The sequence below is a fragment of the Natrix helvetica genome, assembly GCF_964273705.1.
Source record: "Natrix helvetica genome assembly, chromosome: 1".
In the NCBI taxonomy this organism is placed as follows: domain Eukaryota; kingdom Metazoa; phylum Chordata; class Lepidosauria; order Squamata; family Natricidae; genus Natrix; species Natrix helvetica.
This window is the reverse complement of record NC_138548.1, coordinates 240,432,854-240,454,972: the sequence shown is the minus strand read 5'-3', so window position 1 is coordinate 240,454,972 and position 22,119 is coordinate 240,432,854. Positions and strand designations below refer to the sequence as shown.

At 37.8% G+C, this 22,119-nt stretch overlaps 1 protein-coding gene across 3 annotated transcripts in view; it reads left to right on the top strand.

Moving 5' to 3' along the window:
• The window catches only part of RPTOR (regulatory associated protein of MTOR complex 1), a 423,475-nt gene that overhangs the window by 328,501 nt on the left and 72,855 nt on the right, over positions 1-22,119 (top strand). For all 3 annotated transcript variants that reach the window (XR_014174604.1, XR_014174605.1, XM_081944023.1), the window contains exons 21-24: positions 3,149-3,267; positions 9,891-9,994; positions 11,015-11,198; positions 11,477-11,587. Coding sequence is in view for 1 of the 3 variants with exons in the window: in XM_081944023.1 (XP_081800149.1) it covers positions 3,149-3,267; positions 9,891-9,994; positions 11,015-11,198; positions 11,477-11,587 (518 nt within the window). In the remaining 2 variants the exon portion in view is untranslated. The remainder of the gene's footprint in view (positions 1-3,148; positions 3,268-9,890; positions 9,995-11,014; positions 11,199-11,476; positions 11,588-22,119) is intronic.

The window sequence follows — 22,119 nt, the reverse complement described above, 5'->3', positions numbered from 1 at the left end:
ACCTTATGTCCATATAGGCTGCATTATGGTGGTAAGCTTGATTGAAATCCCTAGACTCGTATGTCAGCCACAAAAATGTCAGTTTCTGCATCTACCCCCAAGGGGCACCTGTCTAAAGTACAAGCGGGTGATTTCACAATCTCTGTTTTTTCCAGAGAGATTTTACTGCCCAGAATTCACCGTCTGGCTTCTGATCCTGCTGCAGTGCCATCCTTGTTCCTTTAGGGATGTCTCGTTTATCATGAACCCTCACTGGAAGTCCCACAGAGCTGTCATTTGAGATGCACTTTTAACACATATGCTTCTGCCATGTGCTTTATCTTTGCATCCCTTTCTATCATTACAATCCCTAATGCAAAAATAGAGCTTTTTCCCCCTCCTGCTGTTAATATTTCTTTTCATCAGTGCACCAACTCAGTCAGTTCAAGCTTGACAAGCAGCTAATTTGGATGCATCACTCAAGGGGCTGTGAGCCTTTTTTTTTCCAATGAAAATAATATATAAGGGAGAGGGAGAGCAATAAATCTTAAAATTCATAGAAATTCCTTCTGTTCTCTTCAGCTGATAAGTGAAAGAGGAATTTCAGTGGTGATTTTTCTTTTTAAGGATCAGATTCATTAAAGTATTGCGTAGGTATTTTTCTTTCTTCATTCTTCATTCCTCAGCCCTGAGAGAAACACGTTGGTTCACATTAACACAAAATATTGCAATATTGAAAGATTCTTTTCCTTTCCTGCTGGTTTTTCATTACCTTTCAAAGGAATCTCAAATACCTGAGATTTCCCAGCTGTGGTTTTATAACTTCCTGCATGGAAATAAATGTAGAAGAGGCAATATGCTGATCAGGGAAAAAGGAGCTGTGGAGAATGTTCTTCCAATGGCACAAGCTGCCTGATGCCTTGACAGCTGCCATCTTCTTGGCTTTCATCATTTTGCCTGCTTGTTTGTGTCTTCCTGAGTGCATATACCAAAAGCAAAGGTTTTTCAGTGACTCCAGGTCTGACACACACACAAAAGACCTTCATAGATTGTGCCAAGTAGGAAAGGAGCATGAGATGCCAGCCACAATCTAAGATCTCATAAAATAACAAATGTACTCAAATGCCCGCTTTGATGTTTATTCTAATTCAAGAAATGGCACACGAATCCCGTGAGGTTACCCACTCCACTTGCCCAGGTAGAAAAGCTCATTTGACATTTCCTTGTTTTTATAATAATATAAAATCTTTTACCAAGGTAAGTGAGGACCCACAGTAAATTGGGGTGTCTGATTATATGGCCTCCGTTCTCAGATTACACAGATTGGAAACCACTGATTTCTACCGAATACCATCCTAATTTCATGAATGAGGTATCCTAATACGCAACCTTTCTGCATAAAAAAATGAATTAAGCATTATATGAAATATCATACCCAGTAGTGCTTTTACATATCTGGACATCAAAATTAGTCACTTAGTAATTATACACAATTGTTTAAGCTTTGAGGAAAATACCTGTGTTTCCACTATGGGTACTATTGTGGACACTTGAATATCCATACAATATGCCAGATTGCCAGAATTCCATTGTGGCCAGAATTCCATTGTGGCCACTATAGACTAGAGGCCACATAAATGTGTTAAATAAATAAATTGAATGAGCAATCATTTGATGAAGAGAAGCCAAAAGTAAGTTTTTTGCAGGGGAGGGAAGGATAATTCTGGGGCAATATATAAACACCTGAACAATTATTTATCAAAAAATTTAGCATAATATTTAATACTGCCAATTCTACTGATCATACCAAATCATATATCATGTTTACAAATTGCCTGTTGATCCAGTCCAGTGGCTGTTACTGTTAAACCATATTGTAAAGGGCCACTGTAATAAGATTTTCTTTCTGACTATTTACAATTTATCTTTTCCCAGGTACTTAAATATTTGTATTTTAGGATTACATTTAATGTATCAGACACAATAGACTATAATTCACTAAAGTTTATGGCATAATAAGTGTGTTAGTTTTTAATATATTGCTAGATTTTAATTTCATTTACTGCGGATTACTACAAATTTCCCCCTGGGATTTTTAATAATGTGGCTTAGTGATAAGATCAAAATAAGAAAGTATAATTAGTTTGCCTTAGTCTAAATCCATTAGTTGACTATATTTGGTCAATGCATATTCCAGAGCTGGGAAAAGTTACACAAATAATTGCACGCCTGTAAAAAAAAGTTAGTTATGAGTTAAGGTGATACATTTGTTTATTTTTTGGAAAAAAAGAGAAAAGAAACACCTAGAATCATTTAAAATAAACATGTAAAGAAGGAGGATAGAAGATATTTCTCCTTATCTGTTAAAAGCAGAACTTCAAATTATCAAATGAATTTGAATGCTGGCAAATTACCTCTTCATATGGAATGCATAGTTAAATTAAAAGACACAATATCACAAGCAATGGCTTCAGGGGAGAATAAAAAGGCTTTAAATTTGAATTATGCACATTCATATAGAATAAGAACTTTGTTGGTTGCTATTGAGGAGCACCATATTTAGGGCTTGTTTGCATGATTATCTTGGGATAAGAAAGAATAACTCTAGTTTCTGATTTTGTTTAGATGCCCTGAAGTATAATCTAATCTGTTATTTTTCAACAGAGGGACATATCCAAAGGGGAAAAAAAATTGAAGTGGCTTTCTCAGATTTGAGCTTCAATAATTTATATCCACCTTCAAATTCTTGATTTGCTGTTCAAACAATACTGTGGTTAACCTCTAATGGCGGTCCTAGATTTTTAAAAATCACCATTGTGTTGAACAAGCTGTACTAATCTGGTCTGCATATAATATCATTGCAGAAAGTTACCTTAAATCAAAAACAAAACAAGGTTTCTCATATACTTATGTGATTATGTATGAATCGATGCATTGATAATCAAAAGTAGACTACTATAAGCCTACCTTTGTGAGTTAAGCATTTACCTCAACCTATACACATGTTATAAAGCACTCTGCATATTAATAGCAGTATGGTCTTATTTTTGTTTATTTACCATTAAGTCTGATATATTGTCAAGATCCTGGGCTCATCATATAAAATGACAATTTGGCAACTGACTTTCACTCAGATTTATATTCTTGCTTTATTCCTCTTTGTTTCCAGGGGTATCTTTCAATAGTATTTATACCCAAATTTGGAGAGTCCTCTTACACCTGGCTGCTGATCCATACCCTGATGTTTCAGACCTGGCTATGAAAGTGCTGAACAGCATTGCTTACAAGGTAAATTTGGGTGGAGTGAGGAGTTATTGGGTGAAGAATAGGCAAATGGATGTTCTTTTGGACAACATTTTGAGATAATTTTATCAGATAGTGAGATTGTCATATAATGTGTGATAGGATATTTTCAGTACATTTGTTCAGTTAACTGTCAATTTGCATTTGTACAGGTAACCCCTTGACTTACAACCCTCTATTTAATGACTGGAAAGTTACGACGGCATTGGAAAAGAAACCGTGATTTATGACCAGTTCTCATACTTATAAGCATCCCCACAGTCACGTGTTCAAACTGTAGGTGCAGGGCAACTGGCACATATTTACAGTGATTGCAGCATCCTGGGGTTCTGAGGTTGTCATTTGCAACCTTTCTAAGGAGCTTCCAACAAGCAAGGAAATGGGGGAAACTGGATTTATCTAACAACCACATGGTTCACTTAACTGTAGTGATTCACTTAACAACCATAGCAAAAAATTCATAAAATGGGAAATTATTCACTTAACAGTTGCCATGCTTAGCAGTGTACATTTTGGGTCATAAGTCAAGGACTACCTGAATCCTGTCTTCAACATAGAGTCATAGGCTAAATAATTGCACGCAAACTGAAAAAGAAGTTTTATTCTCTTCAAAAAGTTAACAGTCTACATTGGCTAGAGGGCACCAGGGGGGAAAGAAAAATAATAAAATTATATAATATCCATATTATAATATGTTTAAAATACGTTTTGGTTTTATATCCTCCTCCTGTTCCTCAGGGCTGTTTCCTTCCCCCAAACGCACAGTGTAAGTAACGATCTACCCTAGATCAGTAGTGGCTTCCAGGCGGTACGGCCTGGTACGGACGTACTGGTGGCAGCTGAGAGCAGCGGCCACCGTACCAGGACAGTGTTTTGATGGGCCCGCCTGCCCGCGTTCATTACCTCTTTTTGAGGGAAACGGGCAAATTGCACATGTGCGCACAGCGTACGGCAACTGTGCGACCTCGCCAAGCAGCTGGGGCATCGCAGGGCGGTCGCCTGCACATGTGTGTGCAGCACACATGCCCGAGGTGGACATCTGGCCCCTTCGCAGCGTACCGGTTGCGATGGGATCTGGAACCCACCACTGCCTTAGATCACCCCGCTAACCTTATAATCCTTGCAGATCATTTAAAAATTTTGATGGTAATCATATACCAGATAAGATTGGGAGACCACATTCCTGAAGGAAACTAGCTTCCAAGACCTATGCTTTCATTGGTACCTTATTTTTGTGGAACTCAACTTTTTAGCTAAATAAAGTACCTTGCTCTCTCTTTTCATGAGGAAAATTCATAGAAGTTATATAGGCACTTAAATAGCGATGCTGTGTGCCTATTAAATGTTTGACAGCTCAAGATTTGGTGGCCTTGAAATTGACAGGCTGGTAAAGGAGAGAGTAACCACAAAATCTGAGATTTGGCAAATAGCAGTGGAATAAGCTACTTTATGGCAGAGTATTTCTATAGCCTCTAATTATTCAGTTGCTACTCACTTTCCCTGTTTCCTTTTCTTTGGGCTTTTATATCATTATGTTGGATAAATAAATTGTGAAGTTTTACATGTGGCATACTTATTCAGAGAGTCTTTTACCCTGCTGATAATTGATGTTTTCTGCCAGCATAAGAATTTCTGGACCATATCCAGAATGCATTATGCATTTTCCTAGCTTTATAAAGAAGATAATAGAAAAAATGGTACAGTATAGCTTAGCTGAAAGGGGGAAGCGGTAGAAAGCATTTGACGAATATCTGAATGTTATGCTATATAAAAAAAAGTATTTGAACAACTGTGTCCCATAAATTAATGTTGAAAAAATATGGAAGTCACAACTGCCGTGTGATGGTTATTAGCACCACTGAACAAACAAACCATCAGTCTGTTTTAGCAAAGGTTTTTTTAGGAAAGGATTTATTTTGTTATTCACCCTAAGTGGATTTTAGAAGCATGACTGGATTGTGTTTCTAAAATGTAAAAAATGGGGAAACACTCATAATATTTTAGAGCTTTTATATAAGATTTCAAGTATGAGATCATCAATGTTTTGTGTAATTTGGGGTTTCTTGTAATTGTAATTCATTTTGTAATTGGCAGCAGACTATCATAAAATATCTGAAAATTATCTGAAAATACCACCATCTTCTGCTTAGATGTTATTAGAGTGTTTCTCTGAACTGTCATTATTGTGTGCATAACTGAAGTGGTAAATTGACAGTGAATTTAATATTTAAACCCAGGTTTGTAGTGAAGAAACAGAAAATAATATAATAAAGAAAATGTATAAAAATGTGACTTCCAGCTTTCATTACAAGTATAAACAAATTTAGTACCTTACTCTCTCTTAAATGTTACATTTATCTCTTCATCTTATATCCTCTCTCTTATCTATAAACAAATCCATAAAACACCGACTTTTTAATCTTGTTGTCAATAAAAAAATGTAGTCAGAGGAAGCAACATATATTATTTTGACTGTGATCAAATAAATCAACTTCATATTCCTTCCTTTTACTTCCAACAGCGCTAATCTTTAGTTCAGTGTCATAGGATATGATCTCTTTTCATTTTTTCTTTGTCCCATTGCACAGAGTTCTTCAAGGCTTTAACAAGTCACTTCAGTAAATCAAGGAGAATTTTTTTTTCCAGGTCACTCTCTTGGCTTGTCATTTTTATTTCCTTTTAAATGTTAAAGTCTCCACCAGTTTGTTTCCTAGATGTAGTGAAACATCCTTTTCTAAATCATTATCTTGGTCTGTCAGTAGTAAATTCTGTTTTGATGCCATATTTTTCTGCTTTTGTTGTTTCTTCAATAACATCTTTTGGACATAGTCTATCCATAGAAACAGACATCATTACTGACACTGATATTGGGGCTACTATTTTCTTATTCCATTCTTCAAAAGTCAATCAATCAGAATAGAGCTTGAAGGGACCTTGGAAGTCGTATAGTCCAACCCCCTGCTCAAGCAGGAAATCCCAAACCATTTCAGATAGGTGGTTCTTAAAAACCTCCAGTGATGAAGCACCTACAAGTTCTGTTCCACTGGTTAATTATCCTCAATGTTAGAAAGTTTCTCCTTAATTCCACGTTGCTTCTCTTCTTGATTAATTTCCAGCCATTGTTTCTTGTCTTGCCTTCTGGTCTTTTGGAAAATAAATTGACTCCCTCTTCTTTGTGGCAGCCTCGCAAACTCTAGAATACTGCTATCATGTCACCACTAGACTGGCTATATCCAATTCTTGTAACCATTTTTCTTTTCTTTCTTTTTTGTCTCCAAGCTCTTAATCATCTTAGTTGCTCTTCTTTGCACTTTTTTCAGTCTCAACATCTTTTTTTTGTAATGTAGTAATCAAAACTGGATACAGTATAGTATTCCAGGCGTGGTCATACGAAGGATTTATAAAGTGGTACTAATACTTCACATGATTTTGATTCTATGCCTCTGTCTATACAACCAAGGATTGTATTAGCTTTTTTGGCTGCTGCCACACACTGCTGGCTCACATTTAAGTGATTGTCCACTAGGACTCTTAAGGGCCCTGTTAGCTACTGTTTTTGAGCCATGATCTCTCATTCCCTTATCTAAACATCAAGGAACCAATATACTCATTGGTCCCTTTGTCATACTCATCAACTTCGTGTTTTGGATGTGAAAAGCTGAATGCACATAGATACACATACATCCCTACATATCAAAGATATGTTGATGGATAGATGGATGGATGGATGGACAGAGAGATAGAATATATACATTAATATATTATGTATATTATAATGATGGTTGGGAAGACTCAAAGAGTAAAGGAACAAAGCTGGTGATAGGTAGTTTTATTAAAATCAGAATAAATCTTTGTGTTGCTAGCACAAGGTACCTTTAGTGAGATCTAGTTACACTCATAGAGAATTCAGTGAGAGCCAAGTGATCTATTTTAAAAGGAAAATATTTTATTCATTCGGGTTCATTATATAGATTACATAGAAGTATTGTATTTGTAGATGCTATTTCAAAGTTTATATTATCCACGTAGCTTATTTTAACTTCTTGTTGCATATGTAAAGCCTTTAGCATATTTTGATTTAATATTGTCTTAGCCCCAACTTTTTGTCTTTATGTACTTTTCTTAATTATCCTGATTAGTTTTGGATATTCTCTTGTGCTGGTTAATAGCTGCAACAAGGTTAAGTAAGTATATAGAAAAAGGTTACAGTATTACAAATTATATCCTTAATGGAGCCTGATAGTAGAAAGCTGCCAGAGAGAAATTTCTATCATGCTGGAATGCACATGTTTGTCAGAAGGTATCAGGAAACCAACCTTTCATTTTTTCCCCCTCATGAATATACATGAGCTGGGAATTAACCCCTTTTTGTCCCAATGATAATGGTTGGTGGTGATCCAAATGCTATCGCCATTTGAAGGATTTGAGAGAAACTAAATGCATCAGCTTCAACCTAGTATATTTTCCTCCCTTATAACTCTATTCTGGCTGCATGTTAAGGGATCATGGGAAGGTTTAGATTCAGATGACTAAGAACCCACCTAGAATGCCTACTTTGTACCAGGGCCATAATTAGAAATTGGTTGGCAGAACAACAAGAACTGATGGGGTTTCTGTCAATGGGGAGTTTTAAAAAAAAAAAAATTTCCTTTTCTCATTGATTTCACAAATGTAGATTTGCTAAATTTATCCATCTGCTAGATTGTGGTCTACATAACTTAATATAACTACAGTCTTTCACAACTGACTTTGAATCAAAGGGAGTAGAGGAAGTAGCTGACTCTAGTATAATTTATAGTTATTTAAAATGAACTAGCATTCCAAGCTGCTTAAAACAATTAGATGGGGAAAGAAACTATTTTTTTCCAGCCCATAGAAGATAATCAAATTATATTATGTTTTATGATTAAAACGTAATCATAAAACTTAACGAAACAAAAACTGATTAAGAAAAAAAATGTAATAAACCTAGAAACGTGTTGCCAAGCAATTCCACGATTGGCTTTTCAGAAGACAAATTCAGTTTGACCTCCAGACAAAACTTATGCAAGCTTGTAGCTTTTCTTATTACTTTAGTTAGAGCTAGTACTGTATTACTGCAAATTCACAAATTATTCATCCTCTCAAGGCCATAACAGAGGGGGGGGGGGGGAGACAGCTCTTTCTTTCTTTCTTTCTTGATGGCACAGTGCACCTTTTAAAAAAAAATCATCTAGTGGGTTGGGGATGTCAAAAGAAACAAGCCATTTTCAAGGCCCATGCAGCCAGATGAGTGCTTGAGGAGAAATAATAAGTGCTCTGTTCCATAAGTGCTGAAGTTGTTTGGGTGTCCTCAGCAGCACTGGGTGTAAAGAGCAGATCCAGATACTCTTGGAACATTGTCTCCTGCTTATGCTATTTATTTCTGCAGGTTCCCAAATGTCCTGCTGATTACTTTTGGCACCTTTTTTAATACAACTGCTGAGATCTTAATAGCCATCAACAGTCTCTCTTGATTTGATGGATTCCTATAAGTGAAGGTTTCTCCTTTATTAGAAACTTCACAGCTGTATGCCTTCTCTCTCTGTTCCTTCTCCCTTTGCCCGGAATCTCAAGAAATGGCAAATGAGATTTATCCTTATATCTTTGGGGAACTGTAGGAAGTGTTGTGTTTATTTTGTTGCTCCATTTTATTTACCGCATCAGAAGCTAATGTAACATGCCAACCGAGCACCTCAAGAGACGTTCACGTGAAGGACCCTGGTTTTGAATCATAAAGTAATGTTTCACTTCTGAGCACACTGGGAATGTTTGATCCTATGGGCCTTGACAGATTATTCTATTGTTAAAGTATTATTTATTCTACTTCATCTGTTTGTGAATTATTCTTCCTTCTGGAAAAAAAAGTTGATATGTGAAGGTTCTTGGGTTTAGGCAACAGGGTCAGGTTTTGACATTTTTGTAATACTGTATTAAGTTTGGTCCTAAAGTGATTTCAGCCTTCCCTTAAAAATTGTCTCAAATATTAATATGGTATAAAGACTAATCATCTTCTATTAAAGACCCCCTAATCCCTTGCGGGATGGAGTCTTGAGCAACTGAAGGAGCTGAGTGTTTACTGGCCGGATACCCTTCCTGTCACAGAGATTGTTTTAGCAGATATATTCTCATTGTGCCCAGAGAGAGAAATATCTGCCTCTACCTAGGATCGAACTCACAGCCTTCTGATTGTGAGGCAAGAACTGCACCTCTAGGCCAGAGGTGGGTTGCTATTTTTTTACTACCGGTTCAGGTGCGCTCACACACGTGCATGCACAGAAGCATCCAGGCAGGTGGGCGAAGCCTCTTGCCACAGCTACTACCGGTTAGCCCGATCCGGGCTGAACTGGCAGCAACCCATTTCTGCTCTAGGCCACAGGACCACTCATAGTATAGAGACAAATGAACATAGCATATTAAAGGTGGTTAGGTATATGAGCTAGATTCTTCTTCGATGGGCATGCAGTAGTATAACAATACTATTGTAGCGCTGGAGAATGACTTTACTTCCCTTTATTTCCAAATGTGACGACCATACCAAGCAGAGGTTGGCATCTGTTTCTCTCACTTGTTAATTTTTTGTTTCCTAGGCAACTGTAAATGCCCGCCCCCAGCGCATCCTTGACACATCCTCGGTCACACATTCTGCCCCAGCCAGTCCTACTAACAAAGGCATGCACATACATCAAGTAGGGTAAGTTGCCTATATGTATGATCCTGTGCCATATCCTAATTAAAAAGGTGTGTATTGTACAGATACTCTTCTTTGTGCAACTTATTCGAAACCATTTGTCTATGAGATTTTTTTTTCTGTGAGAGCCTTTAAGTATACCTTTTCTTTCCCTATCTAATGTCCCTCTAATGTAGCATTTGCAATGAAGACTGCAACACCTCAAGTATCCTTCTGTGAATTAACTCTGATTCATTCCCCATTAGTACTAAAGCTTTTAGTCAAAGGAAGCATAAACAACACTGCTCATGACTCAGTTAAGAGTCAGGATGGAAAGAAATTGATCTTTGTGCCAGAAAGATCTTTATCATATAATACCAAAATATCAAAAACAGATACATTGGGAGCCACTCGCATTATGCACTGAATTTTCAGGCTTTATAGAACACACTTTTTTCTCTCTCCAGAAGATAGATTCATTCCTGTGTTGGGAAAAAATTAAGAGGCTTTGTTGTTCCAAGTATCATACTGAGATCTAGAAAAACACCTATTTGGGTATATTTTTCCTCCTACAATTTTATTGGGGCAAAGAGAAGTGAGAGAGGAGAGCAAAGGCTAAGGGGAGGGGAGTATAGCTTAAAAATACTATTATCTAGAAAAATTAAGGTTAATTGTTAAGGTACTAGGCTAGAAACCAGGAGACTGTGAGTTCTAGTTCCACCTTAGGCACAAAACTGATTTGGTATCAATCTCTCTCAGTCTTAGAAAGCAACAAGTAACAATTCACTTCTGAAATTTTGCCAAGAAAACTCTAGGAACTAGTCTAGGCAATTACCTGCAGACAAAAACTGACAAAAGGTGTCCACACACAAATACAAACATATCCACAAGAATAAACAAAGTGGCAAGTAGAGGAAAGGGTTTGGGCAGGAGTTGCTAAAGAAAAATCAACTATACCACAGGTTAAGTTTTTGCCTTTCCTTAGGAAAAATTACTAATGCAATCATCATATTTTCACTCTTTATTTTCATTTCCCATTATTAGAGGGTCACCACCAACTGCCAGTACCAGCAGCTCTAGCTTGACCAATGAAATGACAAAGCAGCCTGTCAATCGGGACATCTCATCTGTAAGACCTGCAAATGTTGGCAACATGGGAGTGCAGTACACTCCCCACTCCCACCAGTTTCCCAGGACAAGGAAAATGTTTGACAAAGGCCCAGATCAGGTGAGTAGGTCATCCTTGCAGCATTTTTTTCAACATACACCTGAGTAATATTTATATTCCTCAGTTAGGGTTTTGTTTGCCCAAGAAAGTCCAGTTGCCTTTTGGAAAAACCACCTTTGGGATGATATGGAAGTCACAAATTCTATCTGAAACCATATCTGGCAATCTTCATGAACAGTATTTTTATTAGTATTGCAACTAATGATACATTGAATTTATCTGAGAAAGAGCCCATGTAAATTCCTTAACTAAAGCGCATATATTTTTCTCCTTAATAGATTACTGATGATACTGATGATACTGTCGGTCCCAAAAATTTCATGTCAGCAGCAATGCAGACCGGGTTTTGTGATTGGAGTGCTAAGTATTTTGCACAGCCGGTAATGAAGGTACAGTCAAATTTTCTTTTCATGAATCTTTTCTTAAAAAGTAAAACCATATAAATGCACAATCCGTTAAAAAAATTGCAAACAAACATGTATTTACGCACACAATTATTTATAGAGAGGGCCCAAGACTGTTTATAATCCAATGAAAACAAAGTAACCAACTTAAGGCAACTCAAGCATGATCATCATCTAGATGATCAGCTGAATTAAAAGGTGTTCATAGCTTCCTTGAAGGCCTGGAAATTGGGTACATTCCTTCTCTTGGAGCGTAGGATGTTTCAAAGGATACCGACAGCCACTGGGAAGCCACTTTGTTGGCTCCCCACCTCTTCACTTCCTCTGTGATTGGAACGTTCCACCTTCCTTTCTTCAGAGACAGCAAAGTAAAGACCAACCAAATCTGGGCAGGGTAGACAGTCTTCTTGATGCTTAGGGACTAAGCCATATAGGACTTCAAAGGTGACAACCATCACTCTGTATTGGACTTGGAAGCAAACCAATTAGTAATACAGTAACCTCAGCATAGGTTTTATGTTATTCAGTCTGCTCATTCTGGTTAACAGAGAGTTGCAGGCTTCTTTGAAGTCCATGCTAAAAATGAGCATTATAAAAATCAGGTTCAAGTGCTATTTTTTCCTTCATACTACTGTTATCATTTTGGCTTGGAACCATTTTTCAGGGAAATATTTATGTGGACTCTTTTAAAATTTAATGTGATCAGGTAAGATTTTTATGGATAATGGTAGTTTTTGGTTGTTTTTTTCTATGAAAAACTTTAGAGGGGTATTGCAGTAAGCTTAGAATTTTACTTCCTTGAAGCCTCTGGTAAAATCTGATATGAGAGTCTCAAGTTGAATTTCAATGGATGCTGATAGCCTTTGCTTCATATTAGACTTATAATTTTGTTTTTATTTGATATTAGGGAAAGTATTTAACAAAAACTAATAAAGTTTATTCAAGACTTAGGACTTAGCCGGTCTGTGCTTAGGAAAACTATGGGTACTAAGAATTTAGAGAGTAAAGAACAATTAAAAGAGGTAGCAAAAGTACTGTTTTTTCATGCAAATAAAAATTGTTTTAGAATTAAGTAAAAAGGGTTTAGTAAAGAAATTCCATCAGAATGAATGGAATTAAAAATAGAAAATGATTTGGGATGAAATAAGTGAGAAAATACCTGAAGGAATTTTTTAGAGATTTATATGCAAATAGTTATTTGTTGAAATGTAGAATTAAAACAACTGGTTGTAAGTATCCAAGGAAAAAATGAATGAAAAGAAAGTCATAAATGCTGTGAGAGGGCTGAAAAATAGTAAAATTGCAGGTGTATGAAGTAAAAATGTCAAAATATGGAAATGTTTTGCTTATGGGGTATCCGTGCAACTTGTTTAAGTGTAAAGACTGCCTGATGATTGCAAGAATGCTGTTATTTCTCCCCTGTACAATTGGGTGACATATATTTGGAAAGGTGCATGACAGAATTCTGATTGAAAGGATGAGAGAAGTGACAATGAGCAAAATAGGGAAAGTGCAATGCAGCTTTATGCTGGGCAGAGAGTGTAGGGAACATATTTCTGCTCTTTAGCAAGTCATTGAAAAATTTATGTGCTTGGGAAAGTGAATAGGCTTGAATTATGGAACGTTTTGCATTAGTATAGAGCTGAAGATGGTTGCTGAATGCAATAAGAGTGATATACGATGGAAGTGAAACATGCATGATAATAAATGGAATGCTTGGTGAATGATTCAGCATTGAACAGGGAATAAGTCAAGAATGTAAGGTATCTACTTAATTGTTTAATGTTTGTAGGGATAAATATATGGAGTGCTTGCAGTGGCAGTAGACATGTCTTAGTTAGGGACATAAATGCATATATACTTTTATATGCAAAGGATCCTGTGTTCTTGGCTGAGAATTCAAATTGTTTGTAACAAATGTTAGATAGATTATATGAGGCATAAAGGAGCATGGAAATGAAAATGAAGGCATCAAAGACCTTGTTGAGTTTGACAGGGAAAATTAAGTGAACATTTGCAAGTTATATGTTAATGACAAAAAATAGGGGAAGTAGACGAATTTGTGTGCCTTTGTGGACTATTTAATAAATGTGAGGAAAAAAATAGTTTGGTACATTTTAGGGCATGCAAATGCTATCACAGATATAATGGGTACTATGCAGTCTGTTATATGAAATGGATACTTAAAAGAAGCAAAAATGATTATGCGTAAAAGCATGCTTTTGCCCACTATGGAACTATATCAGAAGAAACACAATATAAATTGATTACAATGGGAATGGCATAATTAAGAAGTTTATGTGATACAACCATGAGAAATGGGGACAAGAATGGGAGATCATTAAAGAGAGACCCAACCTAGAACAAAGGAGAAATTTCCTGACAGTGAGAACAACTAATCAGTGAAACAATTTGCCTCCGGAAATTGTGGGTGCTCCATCATTGGAGGTTTTCAACATAAGACTAGACAGCCTTTTGTCCAGAATGGTATAGAATCCCCTGCCATGGGCAAGGGGTTGGACTAGAAGACCTCCAAGGTTCCTTCCAACTCTATCGTTCTATGTTCTATAAATGTAAGGCTAAATACCAAAATAAGTAACTAGTACAAAACAACTATACAATAAAAAAAATTCAGTAAAGAGGAGGAGGAGCCAAAGTCACGATGGTACGGACGTGCGGTCTCGATGCTCCGAGACCACCACCGATACTTTTGCCGCCTGGTGGTCCAATCGGACCTAAACCATCCCGAAGAGATGGTGAACAGGAAGACTACAACTTGCTGATCTCAGGAACCCCGCAAAGTCCCTGATTAATCCAAGAGAAGATTTTCAATTTGGCGACAAAAGGCAGCCTAGGCTGATGAAGTTGGGATGACTCCAGAACGGAAGGAAACGAAAAGAGAAAGTGTGTCCATCTGATGAGGAATCCTTTCTGTTTTGAAAAAGGCTGCCCCCCAAAACTTCTTTTTTTATGCTAAATTAAATCCTTAAGCAGATGAAGTAAGCGGCGAAATTGACCTGCATTGGATTGTTTTGGATAGTATGCTTTTTTTCTTTTTGTAATTACATTTTGTGGATTGAAGTGCTCGCAACTTTTTCTCTCTCCTCTTCTTAAAGTGAACGGACCGGTTTTTCTTCTTCGACTTTTTCTTGCTTTACTTTTTAACTTAAGGATTAAAATCTCCTTCTCTACTCTAACAAAAGTGTCTATTATTTACTATTAAACTCCATTTAAGAACTTTATTTCCCTTAAGCCTGAGACAACATCAGAGAGTGAAAGGAAGCAATACTGCTGCTCAGAGGCCAGAGGCTAGAGTTTCTGAAACTATGCATTCGTTCCTGTTTCTCCTTTGATTTCACTGTCTTTGTACTTCAAAGTTCCATAATTAAAAGTGATAAGAGCCAAGGGCACAAAGTGTTTACACAGGTGTCCTTTGAGAGCTTTATCGGCACTGGGAGAGGGGGAAAAAAACGGAACCGCTTTCTTATGAAGATTACAAATGATTTTGTGTTTAAGCTATATGTGTATGTGTGTGTGTGTGTGTGTCTGTGTGTGTGATATTTGTACTGATAAATAAATATAGGCATACCAGGGGTTGTAACACAAATACATACATATATACATATATACATATATACATACATATATACATATATACATATATGTATATATGTATATATGTATATATGTATATATGTATTTGTGTTACAACCCCTGGTATGCCTATATATATATTAAAAAGTCTGGAAAGCTAGAGGGGCAGTAATTTACAATTTGGAAATATGGATCAATTTTCAGAAGAGGAAACTTTAACTTTGCAAAAGATTTGGGATGGAATTCAAAATTTATTGGAGGTAACTGGGAGAATTGAAAAGAAGATAGAGTTTATTCTAGAAAAAAATGATGGAGATGGAGCCCCAAAAATTGAAGAGAAAAATGAATACAAAGATAAGAAAACTAATGGTTTGATTTGTAGAGTGAAAGTGGTTGAAAGTGAAAAAATGGGAGTATGGAAAAGGGAATTTGATGGACTAGAGCTCTACCCCAAATTTCAAGGCACAGAAGAAGAAAAAATGAAAAAAATGATGGTTTTAAGGAGAGAAACCTTACCAGAAGCACAATCGACAATCAAAGATAAATTAATTAAAGTAGCAAATAGAGAGCGCTGAGGTTACCTGAGAGATGCAACAAGTAACAAGGTGCAGAGAGATGTCCATAAAAACTTTACCAAGGAAATAAACAGAAGATTAACTCCACAAATGGCAAAAGAAATAAGACTATATGCCTTCTGGAAGGATACAGGTTGATATATGAAAGTTGATAATAAAAAAGTAGCCAAGTTTGGTGATTAGTAAGTAGGGAATTAGTAATTTTTAGATTGCTTTGTTAAATAAATAGTTGATAGTGGTAACAAGGTACATATTTATGTTGGCTGGAGGTGAGGAAGTTGGATATAAGTAGTAAATGATTTTGTTAACAAATATTAATAATAATAATAATGAAATGATAAGAGATATAGTTAATGATATATATATATATATGTACTGGTTTAAGATAAGGAATTTGGATATAAATTGCAAACAGTGACTTGGAAAAAAAGGCTTAGACATTTTGTTAATCCTTATTTTGAATATGTTATAAAGGTGTAATGTTATTGGATATATGAAAGTTGATAACAAAAAATTAACTACGGTTTATAATTAGTAAGTAGTAATTTAGTAACTTTTAGATTGTTGCGTTAAATAAATAATGGCAATAAGGTACACATATGTATTGGTTTGATGAGAAGAAAATGGATATAAACAATAAAGGATCTTCTGTTAACCAATATTAATTATAATAACTAATAATGGAATGATAATGATAAGGGATACAGTTAATGATATATATATATATATATATATATGTACCACCATAACAAAAGGAACCTGGACACAAATTGTAAACTGTGACTTGGGGGTGGGGGAAGGCTTAGAAACTTTGTCAACTAATCTCTATTTAGAATATGTTATAAAGGTTTAAGATTATTGGATGATTTTTGTAATAACTAATGAAATGCCATCAGGTGGTTGTGTTTTTAATTATGAATTATTTTAGGCAAAAGGACACTAAAACAACTTCAGTCAAATGAGAACTATGCTATATTGATAGTAAGACTCATTAAGAATCTTTGACATCTGATATGAATATAAGTAATGACTGTGGAAGAAAGCTAATTGTAACCAATTGACACACTTTCTACAAGATGTAATGTAAGACGATGTTTTTTTTGTGTTTTGTTTGTTTAATAAAAATAAAAATTTATTGCAAAAAAAATCAGTAAAGATTGAATTGCAAAATAATATATAAAGAAATAGTGGGAAGAGCAAGGGAAAGGAGAAACTCATGATTGTGTGGGGCTTTATGAGATCCTGCAATGTTTAAATAAACATAGTATAGGCGGGGTCAAAGCAAGATGGTTTACCAGCATAGAAAAGAATGGGGAACTGTAGAATATGGTGTTGAGTCAACAATGTTTTTAATTTTAATAATATTTTAAGCCAAATAATATTTTTAAATATCAAATCTTTTAAAAAAATTCCTTACTTTCCTTACTGCCTTATTTCTTCTTCTGCATTATGCATAATATTTCATACCTCAGAATATATATATATTGTGATATATATGTATAAAAGAGAGAGAGATTTCCGGGTGTAAGCCCTGTAAAGAAAACATCCCCTTACATGCAGAAAGCAAATGCAACTTCTACCTAATTCAGACTTACTATATAAATCTTGTGTTCTTATACTGTAACTTTTGTAGGGATATTTAGAAATAATTTTGTATTACCTCTACTGATTCAATATCCAGAAAGAATGGGGAAGTATTATGGGAACGTCCTTTTCCCAAATATGAAAGTATCGTTCATATGGTAGCTAAATGTTGCATTGCCAAAGAAACGGTTGATGTAGGTGTGAACACTGCTGTTTTCTCCATTTCAGTTAGTATTTTGTGTAAATTGTTGACCATTGATTGAAACAACATAAGTTTTTTATTATACACAGACAAAGTTTACTGTAAAGCATATTCACCAGGGAGGTGCAACAAAAACCTGCTCTGGGGTGTAATGTACTATATGATAAACTTGTTTGCCATAATTGCGTCTTTTAAAAAATATACAGTGAATTACTTCTGCAGATGGAAGCTGAAGTTGAACAACCAGAACTATCACTAGCTGGGCAGAAAGCAAATCAAAGGCCAGTTATAATTCCCTAGATGATAGGCAGTAAATTGGCAATAGTTTTCGGCCCCCAAATTCCAACAATAGGAATAACTAGTAGATTCTTGTCATACTAAATTGAATTGCTGAAAGAAAACCCTTGAGGGAAATCCAAGAATAGATTTTTGAGTGAATTGTACTCATAAGAGGTTCATGAGCTGAGCTCAGAGACTTTGTGCTTTACGGATAGATCCTTCCTGACTGAGCTGTTGTTTTGCACCTGTATTTGTTTGGTGGATTTGTAGTTTGGGTAGAAAACCATTTGGATCTAACGGGACTGATCTCTTCTCCAACCTGCTATCTTAGTTAACATATTTGCTGCACGGCTGTGGGAGCAGTTTTCCCCAATGCCTATCTAATAAGGAACCACTATTTGGGAGAGATTTATAGAAAATGAATAAAAACTCTTGATAAAGTGCCTGAGCGATTGCCTGCAAGTCATCCATTGTGCTGTGTTTAGATTTTTAAATGTGTGTTTTTCAATCACAGAGATTCCTTGCATTACTGTTATTTTTGTCTGTTTCCAGCAGCAAAAACACATACAATGGTAACCTGTCTCACTGGAGTATGAATAAGAGATGAGTTGTATCCCAAACAATGCTATGTAAATTATGTATAATAACGAAACCAAAATTATCACAATGGTTTGGGAAATATGGTTTCTAAGCAGCTGGCTGCACATTTTGTGCAAACAGCTGTATTTTCTATATCTTTGCTAATTACTACAGAGAATTGTGTTCAAAGAAAATCCTGCTCCCTCCTCTCTCATCTTGCTTTAGTGTTATGCATATTTTTTTTTATGGCCACCCAATTCAAACTGTACTCTGGGAAGTATACAAAAGATAAATTCATCTTACCCACTATGAAGCTGAGTTAATTCATGGTGCTGATGTTATGTCTAATGTCATAAATAGGACAATTTTATATTTTTCTCTTTATTAATTTTTTTCATTAATCCTATCTCATATATAATGGAATAAGATAGCTAGAAAAGATGAATGGCTGCATGTAGACTAGACCAAGTGTAAGGATTTTATCCTTACTTTTATTTTAGCACAAGGGACGTGGTGGCTCAATGGCTAAGACGTTGAGCTTGTCGATCAGAAAGGTCAGCAGTTTGGTGGTTCGAATCCCTAGTGTAGTGTAATGGAGTAAGCTCCTGTTACTTGTCCCAGCTTCTGCCAACCTAGCAGTTTGAAAGCATGTAAAAATGCAAGTAGAAAAATAGGAACCACCTTGGTGGGAAGATAACAGCGTTCCGTGCGCCTTCGGCGTTTAGTCATGCCAGCCACATGACCACAGAGATGTCTTCAGAAAGCGCTGGCTCTTCAGCTTTGAAACAGAGATGAGCACTGCCCCCTAGAGTCGGGAACAACTAGCACATATGTGCTAGGGGAACCTTTACCTTTAAGGATTTTATACAAATATAGTCCAGTTTTTAGCTTATATGCTATGAATTTGTTTGTTGTGAAAAGCTGTAATATGTGAGCTCCTAATTTATTGTTTATTTAAGTCATACACTCTTATGCTACATGAGAATGTTGTGGTAATTAACATTCTACCTTTTTCTTGTCTCAGATGAACTTCAGAACAAATATCTAAAATGCTTGACATTACATGAAAATATATCATAATGAATAAGAACCTTGGCAGAATGAAGAGTATCCATGGGATTCTATGATCCCCATACAAAACATCATAGAAAGAAAAGACATATTGAGAATAGAACAACTCTGTCACCTTAGATATTGAGAAAAATTAAATTGTGCTAGATGTTTATGTTTATTGGATTTATATGCTGCCCTTCTCCCAATGGACTCAGGGTAGCGTACAACATTAAAAAAAACACATATTGCAAAAGTTAAAAAGAAATTAGATAGAGAATCCAACAAACCCAATTAGTATGAACAATAACATTTTAAAAATTGGATTAAAATTAACAATTAAATCAAGCATTTATTTTATTTTGTTCAGGCCAGGCCGGCTTGCTGGAAAAGCCAACTTTTAAGGGCGCATCGGAAGGACCTGAGGTCAGGTATTATGCGAAGCTCTGGGGGCAGCTCATTCCAGAGGGAAGTCACTCCCACAGAGAAGGCTCTCCCCCTGGGGATTGCTAGCCGACACTGTCTGGCCAACGGCACCCTGAGGAGGCCAACTCTGTGGGATCGCACTGGACGGTGCGAGGCTACTGGTGACAGTAGGTGGTCTCGCAGGTACCCAGCCATGGAGCGCTTTAAAGGTCATAATTAGTACCTTTAACTAGTACCGTCGACTCGCCCGAATCTACCCAGTCAAGAGTCCAAGCCTGTCCAGATCTGAGCGATTTTATCCTGCAGATACTGAACAAATTCTTCAACCCTACCCTGCAAGGGCTCTTCCCCAGTTCCTTGGTTAAGTAAGGAGCGGGTCACCCTAAACAGGGCAGCTGGGCAGTTGACTGCAGACACAATAAGAGCGGAAAAATGTTGCCGTTAAGTAGGATTTAATATGAATTCTTACTAGTGTTCGATCAGATTCGGATCGGCTGGCCCTCCAACCACTCTCTAGGCATTTTTTCCAGTGTTTCATCTCCCGGAGCTCCTCGGTAAACCAGGGAGCTACCCGGGATCGAAACCGGGTCACAGACCGCAGAGGCACAACGTGATCCAAGGCCCCAGTGGCCGCCCTATCCCAGGCTTCCACTAGGGCTTTGGTCGAGTTGTGAGCAAGGGATTCAGGAAAAGTCCCAAGCTCCATCAGGAACCTTTCAAGGTCCATCAGGCGCCTGGGGCAGAACCATCTTGTCGGTTCCGCCTCCCTGTGGCGAGGGGTAGCAGTACGGAAGTCAAGCCTGATGAGGAAATGATCAGACCATGACAAGGGTTGGATAGAAATATCCCCTAAATCTAGATCAGTGATGGCGAACCTATGGCACGCGTGCCACAAGTGGCACACGGAGCCATTTGTCAGGGCACGCGAGGCGCTGCCCTGTCAGCTGGCCAGCGTGCATGCGCGCGCTGGCCAGCTGACTTCACCTTTTTAAAAGCTATTTTTCGCCTTCCCCAGGCTCCAGAGGCTTTATAGGAGCCTGGAGAGGGCGAAAAGAGCCTCCCTCCCCCCGCCCCGAGGCTTTAGGGACCGTCCCTGAAGTCTTCGGAACGCTTAAAACCACCCTCCGAGCAAACCGGAAGTGACTTCCGGGTTGCTCAGAGGGTCATTTTAAGCGTTCCGAAGCCTTCAGGGAACGTCCGAGGCTTCCCTGAAGCCTTCGGAGCGCTTAAAACGACCCTCCGAGCAACCCGGAAGTCACTTCCGGTTCGCTCGGAGGGTGGTTTTAAGCGCTCCGAAGGCTTCAGGGACCGTCCGAGGCTTCCCTGAAGCCTTTGGAGCGCTTAAAACGACCCTCTGAGCAACCCGGAAGTCACTTCCGGTTTTCTCGGAGGGTGGTTTTAAGCGCTCCAAAGGCTTCAGGGAAGCCTCCGGACGGTCCCTGAAGCCTCCGGAGGGCCTCCGGGGGGTCAGGGGAGGCTCTTTTTGCCCTCCCCAGGCTCCTATAAAGCCCCTGGAGCCTGGGTAGGGCGAAAAAAGCATGTAAAATGGGGGGTCGGCGTTGTGCGCGCATGCGCACTGGGGGGGTCGCGCGTTGCATTATGGGTGCGGCACGCCTGCACTCGACCCCCCTGCGCTCCCCCCACTTGTGGCACGCGAGCCAAAAAAGGTTCGTCATCGCTGATCTAGATCATTCATCCACTGCTCAGAGACAAAAATCAGGTCGAGCGTGTGTTCCCTATTATGGGTGAGGTCTTGAATTAACTGAGTTTAGATCCATAGCTGTCATGGAAGCCATGAACTCCCGAGCTGACTCAGATTTCTCACCAATGGAAGGCAGATTGAAATCCCCCAGGATCATAAGCCTGGGGAAATCAACCGCCAATCCAACTAACACATTCAGCAGCTCCGGCAGGGCCAATGAAACGTAGCAGGCAGACAGCTACATAACAAAAAGGCCCTCCTGAACTCCAAGGCCCCATTTCACAAAAAGTGACTCACACCCGCCTATCTGAGGCACAGTGACCTCCTGAGGTCCGAGACTTTCCCTAATAACCACCACTACCCCCCCCCCCCCGCCCCTGCCCTGGGCTCTCGGCTGGTGAAACGCCCGAAAGCCTGGTGGGCATAGTTCACTAAGGGGAACACCCCCCTGATGGCCCAACCAGGTCTCCGTAATACACAGATAATAATACTAGGCCTACGGCATAATTTAATACTAGCAAAATAT